Source organism: Trichomycterus rosablanca, chromosome 19, assembly GCF_030014385.1.
Source record: "Trichomycterus rosablanca isolate fTriRos1 chromosome 19, fTriRos1.hap1, whole genome shotgun sequence".
Classification (NCBI taxonomy): Eukaryota; Metazoa; Chordata; class Actinopteri; order Siluriformes; family Trichomycteridae; genus Trichomycterus; species Trichomycterus rosablanca.
The window spans coordinates 20,372,249-20,392,146 of NC_086006.1; the positions used below are offsets into that span (position 1 = coordinate 20,372,249).

The window sequence follows — 19,898 nt, forward strand, 5'->3', positions numbered from 1 at the left end:
CCCCAACCATAACCAAAAATACCTGGATGTGTTTTTGCCAACATACTCCAGGAAGTGTCTCCCCCCCTCCCCGCCTCCATGTGGGCATAAATACCCCCCAATGTGGGCATGGATATTCCCAGTGTGGGAATAAACATGCTATGAAAAATCCTCATGGAGTCTGTATGATTTATCCCACACTGGGTGCACCTTAACAATTCTTTGCCAGTGAGCAAATCAAATTCTCATGAGCCCCTTGATTGAACCCACAGTCTGGCTCAGTTGTGTTTAATGGTGCGCGTTTTTAAATATTAGACTGAAAAAACAATAAATTACAGTACTATTTGTTTTAGTTACAGGTGGACCAAGTTAGGAAGTTAGGAGGGATAAACTGTAATCGGAGTCTTTAAATCTGGCAACCCAGGGTGCAAACCTGATTGCTGTTAACAGCCTGTGCGATCAAATCTGGGTTCATAAGCAAGTCTGTTTGCTGCTTTAGCTATTTAAGTTTGTGGGTTTTATAACCTGTGGTTCCGCTCCTCCGTGCATCCGTAAGTACAGTACATGCATTCAGATTTAGGTTCAGATCCTGCAAATAGAAATCTGCGTGGTGGTGTCTATAGCGCAAAGTTGTGGCGCACATCAAATTTTGATCATGGCTGTTGGGTTCTGTATAAATAAATGCATTTGGAAAGCAAACAAGGATAGTTGGTTACTAAATATTCTTGCAAAAGGAAGCAGGTTGTTACATTTGTAGACTTTTTTAATCTTGTTTTTTATTATAGTTATTATATTATAGTTTTTATTACTGCCTGTGTTGCACCCAGTTTTCACCAGCAGCAGCTTCCAGAAACTGAAGTGTTTATAGACCTCAAGTCACTTTGATTCATGTATTTTCTCTGAGAGATAAAAAATTCAAAATTTTCCCCTCAAAACCTTAATTTTTTATTAATCAGCTATTCAGAATATTATGTTTTGGGCGTGTTTATTAATAAAAATAATGATAAAGCTGGTTAAATAAGTAAAAACAGACCGTTTATCATTGTACATAACTGGAGCTTGAACGGTTGCCAGATTCGTCCATTTTAGTTTCCTTCTGCTTACTCTTAACAACTGGGTCAAGGACAGATATCTGACTAAAGATTTTAATAATATACTTGTACAAAAGTATTATATATATATATATATATATAAAATTCTTTAAAAATTCACTAATAGCTAATATTATAGTTCACACAAACAGTCGAGGTACCCCTGTTAAGTAAAGTTTAGAATATTAGGAACATTTTTCTTTATTAGCCATTTAAATTATTTCATTTTATTAACATTTTTTATTTTAGTATTAATATATCATCAATGTTGCTGTGTGAAATGTAAAAAGACCATGTTAAAAACATTATTTAAAAAGAGTAGACCTGTTAACATTTCTCTGGGGGCAAAATACACTTGTCAATTTAAACTTTATCATTTTGCCCTTTATTGTGGCAATTTTTTGGCATGTAGCTATTCTTTTATAGTCAAAACTCATATAGTCAACATGTTTGTCTCAGATGTCTTATTTTTACATTTTAATAAATGACCAAAGAAGTCACATTTATCCCAATGAAACAAGACTGTTGATGCATGCTCAATAATCCAGGTACACAAATCCACAAAGTTGAATCAGTTCATCTGGACACAAGTTTGTTTTAGAGATACGTTTCGTCACTCAATCCGAATGACTTCTTAGAAGATGAATGATTGCTCTGGAATTTCCAAATATTAAAAAAAGTAAAATATAAATGGTTCTATGTTTCGTGTATATTTGTTAATAATATTTTTTGGGATGCAGGTGCAATTGGAGTCAGCTGTTCACTGTATGTGTGTATAGATAAAATACATAGGGTGGCACGGTGGCTAAGTGGGTAGCACTGTCGCCTCACAGCAAGAAGGTCCTGGGTTCGATCCCCAGGTGGGGTGGTCTGGGCCCTTTCTGTGTGGAGTTTGCATGTTCTCCCCTGTGTCTGCGTGGATTTCTTCCGGGTGTTCCGGTTTCTTCCCACAGTTCAAAGACGTGCAAGTGAGGTAAATTGGAGATACTAAATTGTCCATGACTGTGTTCGATATAACCTTGTGTGAACTGATAAATCTTGTGTAACGAGTAACTACAGTGTAAAACATGACGTTAAATCCCTAATAAACAAACAAACAGATAAAATACATAAAATAACAAATTATTGTGTTTTAAAGGGAGATGTAAGTAATACATTGTAATACAAGTGTCAATATATATTTTAATGGTTTCCAAATGTCTTTACGCGCTTATCTTCTTTTCATCAGATGCTGTGTCTAACTGCAGGACGATTGGGGACACTGTTGTCCAGACAGGCAGCGGTGGCCCTGAGCACCGGTAGTGCCAGAATGGCCAGCCATGGACATGGTAATCAGTGCATTATTTAGAATTACGATGTATGATGCTTTAGATTTGCAGATGTACTCTTACTTTGGACATTTCACTATGCCTTGTTAAAAAATTGATAGAAAATCTTAACCTTATGGCCCACCATGTTTTATACACGAGACTCTCCCACTTTATGTAATGCTCAGTAATTGGTTTGATCTGTTTGTAAAAATGTTGGCAAATGTGATCTGTTCTCTATGGACTATCCATGGTGGATTTTCAGTAAATGTTAAATAATTTCTGGCCCACTGCTATTGTATGCCCTGCAAATATTGCAGTTATTTGTTAAAAACTCCTAAAGGGACTGGTATTGGTACCATTTTTGGTGCACAGTAAATATTTGGCAGCTGAATAGTGCATGCATTTAGTCCTTTACACTGCATTAATTTTTTCTTTAATATGTTTTACAAGTGTCACAGCAGACTGACGTGTCTCTGCCCATGTACTGGGATCGTTGTGATGTGCCTCTTCCTGACAAACCTTACCAAGATACCCTAAGTGCCACTGAAAAGAGTCTGAAACAGAAAGAGAAAGGACCCTGGAGCAGCCTTTCAAATGAGGAGAAAATTGCCTGTTTGTATTATATCCACATTTTTTGTCTATAGCTGTCGTATTTACTTATAAATAAGAAGTGCACAAACGATCCTCAAGATATATGATTATTCTGATCAGCTGGTTTTCTTTACCCCTTTCCATGTCTCAGTGTACAGGATGATGTTTAAAGAAACGTATGCAGAAATGAAGAAACCATCCAGCGAGTGGAAGACGGTGGTGGGTGGAATTTTGTTCTTTGTTGGCTTGACTGGTCTGGTGGTGTTCTGGCAGCGCGTTTATGGTAAGAAGGATCAGCAGTGTGTAACTTATTTTTATTTATGATTAATTTATTCATCTTCAGTAACCTCTTCATCTAGATCAGGATCCTGGTGGGTCCTAATTCTCAAAAAATGCTGGGTGCAAGGTGGTAATTTATCCAGAGCTGACAGGCAGTGTATTGCAGTGGTTCTATAAATGAAAATGCTTCTTTGGCATCATTCCAAAGAGTTTGGTGTCACTGAGGTGGTGTCTAAATGTATATTAGACTTATATTAGATTTTTTCCCCCATTTGTTTCTTTTATTCTTCAGTGTACCCTACCAAACCTCATACATTTGAAGAAGAGTGGCAGGCCAAGCAGTTGAAGAGGATACTGGACATGCGAATGAACCCAGTGGAGGGCTTTTCTTCCAAGTGGGACTACCAGAAGGGCCAGTGGAAATAAATTCATTCATGATGTTTGTCACTAATTATCGGTTTAATATTCCATCTAATAAGAGGAATTTTGAAATTGCCATAAATGTCAGTGTTCAGTTGAGATGAAACCTGTGCCAAAAAAATCAATAAAGCTATTTTGTTTGTTATTGACTAAGCAATTAGCAACCTTAATGAGCATCTACTGAGAGTTGTGTATAATAAATCAGTATTTACATCATTCATGGCTCTGACCTTTTATTTCACTCTGCAACTACATTTCAAATGTAAACAGTTCATCGATTGTTGCTTACTTGCAGATAGTTGCAATTTAGTTTGTGATATATTATCTAGATTAGTTATTTAAATGTGGGTCATTCTTTGTAGTAACTGGAAATTTTCACCACTGTGTCTGCTGTAGAGCTGCTCCAGCTAAACAAAATGGACCAGAAAACCAACATGTGGCTGAAATAACTTTTGCATTAAATAAATACAGCACACAAAAAAAAAACCCAGAGAACTCTGATAGTAATGAGACTGTTAATTATTAGTGATTAATATGTGCAGAGGAATCAGTGGAGAACATGACAGCAGCCCTGGACAAAAGGTTATATGGCCAAAAGTATTTGGACACAACTATAAGCTATGTGAACATCTGCTGTAACTACAACCACGCTTTTAAAAAGACTCCTCACAGTACTTTGAAGTACAGTATATCAGTGGGAATTAATGCCCATTCAGTCAAAAGAGCATTTTTATGGTTGGGTATTGATGTTCCAGTTTATTCCAAAGCTGTTTAGTGATGCTGAGGTCAGGGCTCTGTGTAGGCCACTGGAGTTTTTTTAAAACCAAGCCTTTCTTCATGTCTTTATAAACTTTAAATTGTGCACAGGGGAACAGTCATGCTGGAACAGGAAGGGGTCCTCACTAAACTGTTGCTGCAAAGTTGGAAGCATATATAATGAATTTATTACACCTGTAAGCAATTGCTATTGGTGAAATACATGAATTCAGAAATTAGAAAGTATGTCCCAATACTTTTGTCAATGTCATATGAGTCTCAACTGCAATAAATTATCAAAAAAAAAATGTTGGTTACATAGAGTTCAAAAAGAACTTTATATTCAGACAGAAAACATAAATTGTTACTTTTTTGCCACATCTTTCATTTGAGTCTTTTATCTCTTCTTCTATTTCACTGTGAAAGGTTTAAAGGCAGGATCCTATATGAATGCGGCCAGGGACAAGGGAAAAGATCCCTGGTAAATAGACAAATCAAGAAGATTTGCATGTTGTTTTTCTTCAAGGAACTGAAGATACACAGAAAACAAAGTGGAAAGTGATATGTGGTGGGAGGAGGAGTGTGTCTTCAGTCATGGATGTAATTTAAGAGCAGGACTAGGAATCCACGGAGGGTTTACATTAATGTAAAAAGTTTATTCTAGGCCTAACAATGTAAAAACATATGGTTGTTTTCATTAACATTTATGTCCTAAACAGGTGGGGAGAATTTTACTTTATTTATTACAGTACGAAATGTTTAAAAATCCCTAGATACATATTATTTTGGGGTGCCAAATGGAACATACAATGTATGTAATTTAATTTAAAATAAAAGGTGATCTTAATGCTTGTATAATAAAAATAAAAAGTAGCATAGCCTAAAGCACTTTCTTTACTTACTTTACCATCTTTACTTACTTTACCATCTTTACTTACTTTGCGATGTGAAAGTGGGGGCTACATGAACTGTGGCCCAGCTAAAAATGTTGGTGCCATATAGAAACGTGAATCTTGAGAAACTGGGTTTGGTCCTTCACTGTCACTTCACTGTTCACTGTCTGGAGAGACCTGCATGTTCTCTGCATGTCCTTCAGGTCCACCTTTCAAAACTATGATGAAGTCAAATGCATCTTTATTCTCTTAACCCTCATGTTCTGTTTGGTGTCCCTGAGGTCTGGGGTCTCTGGGAACCCAAAGAACAAGGCAGTACAGTCAAGGTCTACAGAACACAACAGAGTTAACAACACAACCATAGACGACAAAAGTCAAGTAAATTCCGGGGGTTGAAAATGGTCTTTATTGACTTATGATCGACATTTACAAAAGTACATTAAGTACATAAAACAATGCATTAGGGATGGTGGTGTTTAAATAAAGCCGAGGTCTTAAAAAAATAGTTATATTTTTTGTCTTCCTATTCTCAGGTGAGCATGATAACGTACAAACACAATGAAGAACAAAACACCTGAAATAAAATCATGAAGTTTAAGGCCATAGGAAAGAACAGTATGCGCTTACACCAAATATCATAAATAATATTTTTAACTCATCCATGAGGCTTTAAATACTTTCACTATGCTATTATGCTACTCTAATTGTCTTTTAAGTTAAATAGTTTACATAGTGTTGGTCATCGCACTCTGCCAAGCTATCGTCATTCACTTGAAAGTCAGAACACACACACGCGCACACAAACACACAAGCAGCAACATTTCTTTACATGGAATGCATCGTGTGAAATCAGTGTCTACACAGCAGCTGGAATATACATTAGGGGCAGTTGCAGATGCTTCCAGGGCTTTATTTACATTTTCTTTCAGAATGTACATTGAACTCAGACCCCATGACTGATTCCTGTAATATTATTCGAGGGTTTACAGGTGACCACAATAATTATGTAGATATGCAGACAATTAAAATTTTGGAGGTGAGCAGGAATTTAGGTGATGGAAAGAATTCTAGCTGGTCAGTTTTTTTTTAATGGTGCATGTAGGCTACATATGTAGAATACGAAATGGCTCATTATGGGACATATACAGGTGGTGGACAAAATCCTGGAACTGAAATGTATTTCCAAGTATGTGGACACTCATCTTAAATACTGGCGACAGTTGGTTCAGTCACATCAGCTGCTAATTTGTATTGAATAAATTCTGTTCATTTTGATTATATCGATTCCATGAAATAGCTTTAGGGTAAATTGAACCACTGCACTCTTTAATATATTGAAGTATTCAGACCGCTTAACCTTTTGTGCACTTTGTGTTGTGGATTTGATTTTGAATGATATGTGAAACTTCAAAACACAAGGCTATTATGGGATCCCTGATATGGAGACATTTAGAAGACCAGGACAATAATTAATGGCTTTAAAGGAAACTCAAAAGTCATACAAGCTTATACAAATTCTAGACAAACAGCAAAGAAGAATAACGGTCACACATCACTAACAGTGGGGCGCTGCTAAATGTCTTTACATTTGTTGTTTAACGGCTTATAGTAATGCTTATTTAAATTTGTAGTTATGAACAGCACAAAGCCAACATTTAGAGCGGTGCCACAACTAAAACCTTATACATGTAAGGGCTATAAATCTGAGGCTGAATCATGAGAACCCTATGGTGCAAAAAGTCTTTTATTTGGATTTATTAACTTCACTGAAAGTGAAGAAACTGCAGTAGATCTAGATCTCACACATACTTATACTTTAGGACATGTCTGAAAACATCCGAGATGTGTAAAAGCTATTATGGAGGCAAAGTGACCACAATCCTTCTAAAACACTTCTAAGAATAAATGCATTATTACCAGCTTTTGATATTTTGTCCACTCCTTGTACCCTGTAATAACCCTTATATGATGTGAATGCCATTTATTTCCCAGCCCAAGTAGCACGCCTATATAATTCGTAGCCATCTGGGATTCAGCCCAAGCCTGCAGTCTATACACTCTATCATACACCACTCATTAAAACCACTGGAATAACAAACCAAAAACACTTTGACCCTGCATGTATTGATACTGAAGCTTATTAAATGCAGAGCAGCAAGAGGGCACGCTGAGTGAAAAGCAGCTCGATCTGCAACGACAGCAATAGGAACTACAATTGAACAGCAGCGAAGACAAAGACACATTAGGGGTCAGGAGACGTGGCTGCAATCGAAAAGCTGATGAGGTGTTTACTTTTACGATATGGTAGACAAATATGAAAGGAGTTAATATAGTTTGTCATTCTAAAAAAGAAATCTCACCATCTCAATATTTGTGACACTGTACTGGTTTCACAGGTATAAAATTGCCAACTTTCCAATTTTGTAGCCTATAATAAGAATCTTAACCTAGAACCACAGTGTCAGGCATGTTTTGGAGAAATGCTACTTTGCTGTAGACTATTTTTTAGATGAAGAGAAGTACGTGCAGTTCCACAGTCTTAACTACAGATGTCAGTATAGTACTTGGTCTGGTGACATCGGAACAGCACGTCCTTCACCCACAATCCATCTTCTATTGCTTAGCTTGTACTTTCCATTAATAATAATAATAATAAATAATAATAATGTGTTTGTACCACCACCAGTAAAGCCAAGCATAGAGCTAAACACCCATTACTATCATTGCGTGGGTATTAATTATATATTGTGGGCAGTGAGCAGATTTTTAAATGTGTAGTGAAATAAAATATTGTTTCTCATCATATAATGGTGGTATAATTTGTGAGATATTTTAATGTGATTATTTTAATACAACTGTCTTTATGGTATCACCAGTACTTAATATAACCATAGCATGTCAAAAATGTCCATATTTTGTACCCTGAAGTTATATTGTTAGTGTAGTATTTGTAAATCGCAGCACAGCTTCAATAATTTAGCGCCACAGTTGATTAAAACTTGTATCCATAGATCACTGTTATGATCTGAGCCTAGCATGTTATTATTTGGGCACTCTGATCATATATGAGCACCAGAGGCAGCTATGTTCTAAGCTTCTAATAGGATGTTTGGTGAAGACTTGATCTCTGTCATGAGTTCTGTGCTGAATACTAAATAAATTCTCTAAATAAATAAAGGTATTTACAAAAAACTAAGTAACATCCACTGCACACACATAACCAAACTAAAAAACAAAAGGACACAGCTTGTGCTGTACCGGATTTAAGAAAGAGCATCTGTGCCTGCCCGGGCTGAGAGTAAAAGTCTGGCTTGTGGCCTGATTCAGCAGTGGATCAGCTGGGCTACCTGTGTTCAGTGAAAGGCTGAAAATCCTCCAAACCATAATGAAACTTAAGCTTGATGTTCACACCAGCATGGAACAAATGTAAAACATTCTATGGGGAGCACAGACACTGTGCCTGTTCACACTGAGGAGACTGAGGAAACATGAACCATTTCGATCAACATCACCAATTTGATTTAAATGTTGATTTACCTGTGAGAGTGGGAGTCAATCTTAAAGAGTTGATTCTGTAATTCAATTCATTTTACCTCTAGCCACACCAGAAATATTAGAAATTTAACATTTTCCCTTGGTATAACCAGAAAAAAGAACTACAATATGAACATTTTGGCAATACTACTTTTAATAGAACAATATTGTCAATGCTAAAGGAATTTAATGGCTAACCACGTAAAGAGTAAACAGTTATAAACTGGTTTATCCGAATTTAGCTTTATAATCAATTAAATTAGCCATAAACATCTATAAACAACCGATTTAAATGCGAACCCTTAAGTCCTTACTTAATCTTCTTGGAACTTTATTAATGAACGTGAATGTTATATTACTGGGCAGACCTAATGTTTGATATTACTGTGGCAGACCTAATGTAAAAACAGGTCAAAGAAAGGACAGAAAAAAGTATTTTTTAGATGATGTAGACTTAAAACTCACAAAGCAAAGTAGCATTTCAGTAATCAGCAAGAATCAATAGCAGATAATTCAGTTTGTTCTAACTGAAACCTCAATCATACATGATGTTGCATTTACCTAAGAAGGAACAATCTGTATTGTCTAATGCGTTCTGATCTTTTAAAGCTGAGCATGACATAAACCAGACACCAGAGACTCTTGTGGTAATATTTATCTTTATGGAACTCCTACATCACTGCCATTATCAGCCCTAGGCTGAGTTTTTATTCAGAAAAGCACAAACAGAGTCATCAGCCCAATAGTCCAATCTCTGATCTGATTTTGAAAGCAAATTGGAAATGAAACTGGAGCATCCCACCTTCTGAAATGCACCGCTGCATGATCAGTCCTAGTTAAAAAGAAGTATTCGACACCCAGTTGTATGTGTGAAGAGGCTATAAGGTGGCCATTACTACAGACAGGACCAGCCCTGCTCTTGCTTTTACTCCCAATGTTGGAGACAAAGCTACCACATTTTCAATAAAATAAAGATTTATTAAAACATTAAAAATAAACAAACAAATTATCTTCATTTATTAGCCTTCCAAGCAGAACAGAATCTCTATCGAAAGCACTATCGAAACTTGCGATCATTTCGAAATGAAGTTCAGGAACTTAGCTTCACACTCAAACTTCCAGGCCAGAACTAATCTACAGAATTCTTCATTACTCACAAATCGCTTTTGCTTGTCAAAATGACCAAACGTGTTTAATCGAAGTATTTTTTTTTATCGCCCCGACTGGTAAGGATGCTGCAGAACAATGTAATTCAAACAAATTTAGAGAAGGCATGTGCAGGCGGAGATACTGTAGTGCAGGGTTTTAAACACGTCCCTCTAGTCCATTTTACTCAAAACCAACAACTAAGACCTGTGAGGAGGTGCTTTACTTGTACTTGTAAATTCTATTTTGTCCAAAAAGATCTGTATCATGTCTTTTTGCAACATAAAATAAGAATGCAGATCTGTAAAAGACTAAATGTAAAGAACTAAATTACTTCTACACAAATCAAAACAGTGAGAAACGATTCATTAGATCAACTCTTCCAACCAACGACCAATTCTTTTCTTTAGGAGGTGACTTGAAGAACGAAAAGTCCAGTGATCGGAATGAACATCACTGCTTTGAGCCAAGTAGCAATAAATCCCCTAATCAAGCCGTAGCTGAAATAACGTTAACAGATGTGCTTGGGCCATTCATGCAGTCCACAGTGCAATATTAGAGGAAGGGGTGTAAACTTCACAATTCTTGGCAAAGAAAAAACAAAAACTTTACACGGGTATATATGTTCCTTCATGTTTACTCGAGGTCTATACTGGGTGAAAGGTGGGGCCATGTCTTCAGTAATTCTTACAGGCGCTTCTGGGCGATCAGAGAGCCCACCACGACCCCTGTAAACAGGGTCATCCCCGCCAGCAGCCACTTCTTAAAGCTTTCCTGGGACCTTCTGCTCTCCGCTGCCGCGTCGTCGCCAAAGATTTTGGCAAACGCCTCCTGTAGGAAGAGAAGATAGATTTGTTAGTAAGAAGATAAACTCATCCTGAATGATTACTGCAATGGGTTTGCTGGGCGCTCAACAAAAACAATTGACAGCATTTGAAGATGGGAGGCATACTGTTATACCAGCTGCACCTTGATTTGATTTTATCCTACCAGATAATATAGGGACAGTGATTGCCTAGTATGTAGAGCTTTGGGCTATCAGTTGTAAGGCTCCGCTATGCAGCCACTGTTGGTCCCTTGAGCAAGGCCCTTAACCCTGTCTGCTCCAGGGGAGCTACAACATAGCTACACATATGTGGACATCCCTTTTAATGATTGATTTCAGGTGTTTCAGCCACAACCATTGCTAAGATTGGTTGTTTTTGTGTGAAATAGAGCCCCCTGCCATTTGTCCTCTACACTGTATAAGTGCTCATTGAACCTATCTGTATAATTATTGCATTTTTTCCAGCCATTGTATGGCATGTGAGGTAATGATGACTGCACTCGAAAACAACAAGGGTCATATTATGAATCGATGGTGTCATTCTGAATGGCACTGGAGTGGATGGGTGGGTAATGTGGTTATCAGAGTTCCCTTTACTTCTTTATAAGCCCCTGCATAAAAAATGTCTGTGCATGGGCCTGGTAAAGACATCAGTGGTGGTGTATACACTAATCAGCCAAAACATTAAAACCCATTAAAATCCATTTTATCAGCTCAACTCAGCATATAGAAGCATGTTGTAGTTCTACAATTACTGACTGTAGTCCATCTATTTTTTTACATACTTTTTTAGCCTGCTTTTACCTTGTACCTTAATGGTCAGGACCCCCACAGCAGGTATTATTTAGGTAGTGAATGATTCTCAGCACTGCAGTGTGTGTTGTGCTGGTATGAATGGATCAGACACAGCAATGCTGCTGGAGTTTTTAAATACCATGTCCACTCACTGTCCACTCTATTAAACACTCCTACCTAATTGGTCCACCTTGTAGATGTAAAGTCAGAGACGATCGCTCATCTATTGCTGCTGTTTGAGTTGGTCATCTTCTAGTCCTTCATCAGTGGTCACAAGACGCTGTCCACAGGGCCCTGTTGGCTGGATATGTTTTTGGTTGGTGGACTATTCTCAGTCCAGCAGTGACAGTGAGGTGTTTAAAAACTCCAGCAGCACTGCTGTGTCTTATCCACTCATAGCAGCACAACACACACTAACACACCACCACCATGTCAGTGTCATTGCAGTGCTGAGAATGATCCACCACCCAAATAATACCTGCTCTGTAGTGGTCCTGACCATTGAAGAACAGCATGAAAGGGAGCTAACAAAGCATGCAGAGAAACAGATGGACTACAGTCAGTAATTGTAGAACTACAAAGCGCTTCTATATGGTAAGTGAAGCCGATAAAATGGACAATGTGTGTAGAAACAAGGAGGTGGTTTTAATGTTATGGCTGATCGGTGTAAATTTAGTATACTATCTAGTATTCTAGCATAGAAGCCAAGGGCCTGTTTGGTATGAAGCCTAAACCAACCTTTACTGTTACATTGACAACAGAATGAAATCTGACAATCATTAATGATAACATGAATGAATGCATCTCTAGCGTCATTGGTAGGGGTAACCCTAATTAAATGCTCATGGTTTTGGAGTGTTATGTTCAACAAGCTCTTGGCCAGGTGTTCACATAGATTTGGATACATACTGTATAAATATTTAAATGCCATCTACCTCTCTGAGCATTTGGAATTACCCTTCATGATAGAACACAGATAAACTGGCATCACAGTTGAATTAAGAAGCTCTTAATGTGTAACAAGACACCCACAAGCCACAGCTGATTCTGGCCTAAACCACAGTGGAGTAGGTGGAAAATTCCAGCAACAGTCACAATCTAATGTTTCTTTTAGGAAAATTCCTGCAGCACTGGAGCACAAACCCGCAGCCATACACCCCACACCCCCGTCCAATCATATTGTAGAGCCATTTTTTGCATCGAGGTTATCCCAGCCAATCATATTGCATCCTAACAGACCTGCCCAACACAAACCCTCCCTTTCACAAAGCTAGTGTGTGTGCTTTAAATCATGGCAATAAACCAGCAGAGGGAGCACAGTACATGCACTGTACCCCAGACCTGACTACCCTCCTTTTCACAGCAGAATCTATGGCAACCAGTATAATGCTGAACACTTAAGAAGGTGGAACCCGTTTCCAAAGAGAAGAGCAAACAAAGTAGAACGTGTTCACTGATGACCGAGCTTTAGCCAAGCATGGCAGTAAATACTGTATGAATGTAAGGCCGGACGTGATTCAGTCCCCTCTGGAAACGTACAGTAATCAGTCCCCTAAGATCCCTTTATAACTCCAGTATTCCTGAGCTTCATGTGTTCTTTAGTTTATTCACAGGAAGTGCTACAGTAAGACTAGGCGTCTGATAATCACTGCAAAAATATTTAGAGCATGTAACCCTGATTACAACACCAGGATGAAACACACGCACACATTCTATTCGCTTGAAAAGACTGATGTCATTCCTCAGCCTTACCTTTCACCCTGGTACAGAGTCTATCAGTGCTGGCTTCAGATCAGAGCAAAAGAAGCCCACATTTTTGGATGAAAAGACTTGGCAGGAATAAAAACAACCAGATCCAATAAAGAAAGCTTAGACGATTAGGTCATATGTGAAAAGGATGAATCATGATGACTAACATGACTGATCACTTTTTGTAACAGCAGGGCCAATAAAATTATAATTAAAACAATAACATTTTTAATACTGGATAGCAAAGTTGGCAGAAGTACACACAAGTCTTACATAAACAACAGAGACATAATGATACTTAATAATGATAATAATACAACTGAAGTTTATGTAGGGCACAGCGGTATAATACACTATACAATTACTGCCAAGATACGGGGTTCGACTGCCAGTGGTGCTATTAGCCTATTGGGCGTCTAGACAGACATGATGGAATATGTCTGAAGTAGGACATGGCCAAACAGCCTAGCCATTGGGTGGTGCAATTGCTAGTGCACTCTCAGTGCTGGTCCCAAATATAATTTACATTTTCAGCATTTACCAGACATTTTTATCCGAAGTGACTACAGTACTGTGACAGCATACAGTGTTAAGCAATTGAGAATTAAGGGCATTCCTTAAGGGCCCAACAGCAGCTACCTGGCAGTGATGGGGCTTGAACCAGTGACCTTCTGATTACTAGTCCAGTACCTTAACCGTTAGGCTACAACGTCCCTAACATATGGATGTTTGCGTCTTATTTATATATATATAAATATATATATAGTTGTTGAGCATGTTGGCAATTCAATCAACGTCAAAATTTAGTAAGCTTATTATTGTAAGGTTCTCTCAAATATTTGGTTAAATATAAGTTTAGAGACTTGAATTAGAATCCTGATATTGAACAAAAATAAAAAAAAATTAAATAAGGGTGGGCGCCTACTCAGACAATGATTGGCTCGTCAGTTGGGTTGGATGCTAAAGTGGATTCCTCATATGTGATTCAATTACAACCTCCGCTGGCTGATCGAGAAAGATCGACATAGACGGAATAATGGAGATCAGTGTGCGACTCTCCATGTGCGAGACTGATTCCCATATTAACTCATCTCATGTGGGTGAAAAGATGCAGTAGGCTACTGTACACGTGTCTGAGGGGCATGTGTTACGGTGTCACGGCTCTCCTCGATCGTGAGTGGAGCTCGGCAGCAGTAGAGAGGGAGCAAAATGCAATCTGGTAATTGGACAAATAAAAAAATAAAAAAGGTTTTCACTTTACTGAAAGGTTTACAGTCTTTTAAAAATGTAGTGAGTAGAAAGCATAAATGGACGAACAACCACAATGATTGTGATGCGTTTTGTGACTAGTTATAAATAAGTCATGTGTTTACTGTGTAATAGGTAGTATAAGCTCGGGGATGCAGTATATGTGTATGTTGATACACATGCATTAATCACTGAGTCTGACTCATAGTAATGACATTATCATTCTCAGACCCCCTAACTGTAAAAAAATAAAAGCACTGGCTCTAATTATAAAATAAATGTCATGTATTTTTAACATTGTGATTATATGTATATTACATACATACATACATCACTGCTCACTTCTTATTAAACTGAAAACACAAGGTGCTTGTGTTTATTATACTATTATACAAAATCCTTGTTTTTGTAATAAGAGCAAAACAAACAGGCTATAGTATGTGTTTGTGCTACTAAAACTACAAGCAATTCATTGTTTCGAGTCCGCAATCATGTTGGACATCACGTCCTCAAAACAAGAAGGTAACAAGAGGTACCCAAACAGTCAGGAACAGACAGAGAGTGCATTATGAAAGCTTTCGGAGTGAGTCGAGGTGGGCCCTATGAACTCTGAGAACATGGATTTGTAGAAGCGCTGGTAGTTTTCCTTTACTGAAGGAAAAAATTATGTTCAGACATCTTACAGGAGGGGGAAAACACATACATATTAAGGTAGATGAGCACAACAAACATGAGATGCAGCTGTGTGGCAGGAAAGGAATGAAGGAAAAAGGAAAGGTGAAATAGTGTAAACTTGCAGGTAGATGTTAGGTATAAAGCTGAATCTCTTAAGAGAGATGGAAATGTGGAGAGAAAACGAGAACCAGAGAGAAATTCTTAGAAAATGACGACGAGAGGGAGTGGTGGCTGGAGACGCAGGCGTGGCGAAGGCTGATAACGGTCAGAAGATGGGTTAGTGCGAAAGCATGGGTTATCAGAAGCAAAGACGCAAATACCTAACATTGAGTCTTAATGTGAAGCTTAAAAACATAAAAAGGCAACATCAAATGTGCTAATGTACAGCGTATGCTGCCATATTAAAAGCATATAGCGCACACACACATCACATGTCTCAGCTCATAAAAACAAACCATCCCAGAGACTGCTTGACATTCCTGCAGACTGACCTGCTCCGAGAGCAAACACTGTAACGTGCTTGACTCTGCCCCTCCCTCCCCAGGCTGTGCACACAATGCCTGGTTCTGAGCTGACTGAGGAAGAGGATGGTAAAAATCCTGTGGGACGGATGAACACACCACATGACTCCTCCAGATCAGCTGAAGCACAAAGACTTTAAATATTGACCGAACAGCAGCGAGGTTGTGTGATGTACAATAGCTCGAAGCAGAAGCACACCCATGGGCAAGTGCACATTACGTACGTGAATTCTTTTGAACGGATGTATGAAAGGTTAACTGGAATGATAAGAATGTGTGGGAAGAGAAGCAAGCTCGTGAAGCAGCGACATGTAAAGGCTTGTCTCTCAAAATCAAACATTGATAAGGATGGTAGGTTCGAGAGATGCTAGAACTGTTTTGAAATCGGCCAATTACAAGTAAAAAATAAAGTTTAAATTGGCTCTCTTGTATGTAATGTCCCAGGTGCCTGTTGGCTCTATATTCTTGGATGGCGTGCTGTTCTCCCAGCATTGACACTGAGGTGCTGAAAATCCCAACAACACTGCTGCACCTATTACACTCATATCAGAACACAAACTACCATGTCATTACCATGTTTGTATGATTGCAGTGCTGAAAATGGTCCACCACCCAAATAATATCAGGTCAGTAGGGGGTTCAAATGGTGGCAGTGCACAGAGCAACAGATGGGATACAGTCCGTATACAATTGTATACAAACTAATTTGTGGCAGTGGTAGCTCAGTGGTTAAAGTACTAGACCAGTAATCAGAAGGTTGTCGGTTCAAACCCCACCACTGCCAAGGCCCTTAACCCTCAATTGCTCAAAAATCATGTTCAGTCATAATTGTAAGTCGCTTTGGATAAAAGCGTCTGCTAAATGCTGAAAATCTGTATGGTAGATGTGGAGTGGTAGCACATTAGTTAAGGCACTGGACTAGTAATCATGAGGTTGCCGGTTCAAGCCCCAACATTACCAGGCTGCCACTGTTGGGTCCCTGAGCAAAGCCTTAAACCCTCAGTTGCTCAAATTTGATTAAGTCATAATTGTAAGTCACTTTGGATAAAAGTGTCTGCTAAATGCTGCAAATGTAAATGCAGATGTATCTTACAAATCAATAAATATAGTGGATAGATGTCTAATAAGGTGGTAATCAAAACACTGAAACTGCCCAAGACAGACAAAAAGAGTATTACAAAACAAACCAAATACAGGACATACAGCTGTTAAATGAGCTAAGCCTGAGGTCAAACAGAAGTGACACTTCCTAATTTTGCTTATAATTGGCTATGTCCAAACTCTCGACATGTCGAATTTGCTAATCATGTTCAGTATAGTCCAGGCTGTTAACACCCCTGCTTATTTCTGAAAGCTGATTGATCATTAGCCCTTGCAGCCAGGTAGACATGTCCAAACTTGTCTCCATCAATACTCTTAATCATCACACACACTCACACACACACACACCCACACACAGTCTCAGAAACAAAGGACATTTACAACAGTTTAATCTGCAGAGTTAAGAATGAACCCAGCCCTGTACACGTACAGGTGAGAGCTACGTATGTTCCATAAGCACAGTGTGGGTGGGTGTGGAGGCACACCTAAACATACAACTGTTAATGTACCAGGCGTTTTTACTATCTCTTAACTCCCAAAGGATAAAGGGTGTGCTTTCTAAGACTGCTCCAGCGGGACGGTGGCTGCTAGGCAGCGGTGTCTGCCGCCAAGTGTTTACCACTGTCCTCCTAGAGAGCAGAAACGGGGCTCAGACAAAGACGGGGAGAGAATCACAAAGGCCTCTTTCGCATCTTACATTAACATGTGCTCATGCTAATGTGATTATAATTAGCATTTGATCACACCTTGAGATATATACAAGAAACATTTGTAATACTACTTATTTGTATGTAGTTGAGTATGTGGTACCTCTACATTTTCAGCATTTAGCAGATGCTTTTATCCAAAGCGACTTACAATACCTTGACAGTATACAATCGAAGCAATTGAGGGTTAAGGGCCTTGTTCAAGCAACCTGGCAGCGTTGGAGCTTGAACCAGCGACCTTTTTGATTACTACCCCAGTACCTTAACTGCTAGGCTACAACTCCCCTAATCATCTGTAAAGTGATCCAAGACTTATTAATGCCACCTCATACAATTTAAGACCACATTTTGCCCAATCCAAGTGTATTTTTCATTACCCCACTCAATCAGACACCAAAAAACGATTTGCTTGGATGGCATTGCTGTTTAAAAAGCTCTGCAGTACTTATTATAGCAAACTAGACATGATAGCAGCTAGCATGCTACATCTGGCTACATACCTGTAAAGTGTTAGTGAATACATCACCTCTGGATGTTTTAAATATTATTAACCTTACCATTAGCAACGGCATGTTTGAAATGCTCCACGATCAGTCATGACGCCTACATGCCCCTGACGACCAGTTGCAAGCCCAGCAATTAGAAACAGCCAATAAAAGCTAGATAAAACTGAGAATGGATTTGTTTAAATAAAATATGAGAGGTGCATCACAGATTGCAGCAGCGGTTCATTCCGAAGCCATTTTTAGGGTCGTTCCAAACTGCCTTGTTGGGAAAACATTTTAAGCTGTGAACAGGACAACAGTAGCCTGTCTACAGTCAGACGTAGCCAATCATGTCTGTATGTTGACAGGAAATCAAACCTTGGGTCCCACGGGAAACAGGCTAGCATAATTTACCGCTTGACCACAAGTATTTTGACACCTGACCATGAGCTTGCTAGACACCCCATTTCAAAAACAAATGGTATAAAAATAGAGGGACCTCTATGTGATCTTTTTAGCTATAACAACAACAGCCATGCCTTTGAGAAGGCTTCTCACAAGACTCACAAGTATATCTGTGTCATTTCAGTCAAAAGAGCATTTGTATGGCTGGGCACTGATGCTCAAGAAAGTCTTAATTGGTGTTCCAGTTCATTCCAAAGCTGTTCAGTGGGGATGAGGTCAGGGCTCTGTGCCCACCGCTTAAGTTTAATTAAACTGAGCCTTTCTTCATGGCTTTATAGAGCTTGCTTTGTGTACAGGAGCACAATAATACTGGAACTAGAAAGCACCTCTCTAAACTGTTGCAAAGTTAGAAGCATATAATTTTCTTTATACAACCGATTCATTTTACCGGTTAGCAATTGCTGTGGCAAAAAACACATGAATTCAAAAATTAGGAGGGATGTCCCAATACTTTTGTCTACATAGTGTATTAATGTTTAATAGTTTAAATAGATTTTATCCATTACAGTAAAGCATTCAGAACATTTTATGCGAAAATGTATTATTCTCTTTACTCCTGCAAGAATTGTTACCAAACTCGGTCCATTAGGTTGCAGACAAGAGCTGTGTTCTATATGCCACACTAGGGGGATGTTACACAGAATAAAATAGAATGCCTTTATTTGTCTCATATGTACATACACAGATTAGGCATTACATTATGACCACCTTCCTAATATTGTGTTGGTCCTCCTTTTGCTGCCAAAACAGCCCTGCAACTGCGATGCACTGTGTATTCTGACACCTTTCCATCAGAACCAGCATTATCTTCTTCAGCAATTTGAGCTACAGTAGCTCGTCTGTTGGATCGGACCACGTGCATTAATCAGCCTTGGCCGCCGATGACCCTGTCGCCGGTTTACCACTGTTCCTTCCCTGGACCACTTTTGATAGATACTGACCACTGCAGACCGAGAACACCCCACAAGCGCCACAGTTTTGGAGATGCTCTGACGCAGTCGTCTAGCCATCACAATTTGGCTCTGATCAAACTCGCTCAAATTCTCACGCTCGCCCATTTTTCCTGCTTCTAACACGTCAACTTTGAGGATAAAATGTTCACATGCTGCCTAATATATCCCACCTACTAACAGATTTTGTGATGAACAGATAATCAGTGTTATTTACTTCACCTGTCAGTGGTCAGGGCTGGGATTTGAACTCTCAACCTTTCAATCAATAGCATAAAGCTCTACCCACTAGGCTACCACTGTCCTAACGTCAGGTAAACACAACAGTTCGAAAAGTGTGTGACCCCATCGATGAACATTCTGTGTTAGAAGCAAAC

General features: G+C 38.8%; 2 protein-coding genes across 2 annotated transcripts in view; one reads left to right on the forward strand and one right to left on the reverse strand.

The window, feature by feature from the left end:
* The first annotated feature begins 403 nt into the window (after nucleotides 1–403).
* LOC134333203 (cytochrome c oxidase subunit 4 isoform 2, mitochondrial) lies at nucleotides 404–3,886 on the forward strand. The gene is made up of 5 exons (XM_063015072.1): nucleotides 404–530; nucleotides 2,299–2,398; nucleotides 2,831–2,992; nucleotides 3,123–3,254; nucleotides 3,543–3,886. The coding sequence occupies exons 2-5, from the start codon at nucleotides 2,299–2,301 to the stop codon at nucleotides 3,674–3,676; spliced, it is 528 nt and encodes a 175-aa protein (XP_062871142.1). The 5' UTR covers nucleotides 404–530; the 3' UTR covers nucleotides 3,677–3,886.
* Nucleotides 3,887–9,490: 5,604 nt separating this feature from the next.
* Nucleotides 9,491–19,898, reverse strand: part of bcl2l1 (BCL2 like 1) — a 36,436-nt gene continuing 26,028 nt past the window's right edge. Inside the window, exon 3 of the mRNA XM_063014931.1 lies at nucleotides 9,491–10,830. Coding sequence (XP_062871001.1) covers nucleotides 10,687–10,830 — 144 coding nt within the window. The 3' untranslated portion in view covers nucleotides 9,491–10,686. The remainder of the gene's footprint in view (nucleotides 10,831–19,898) is intronic.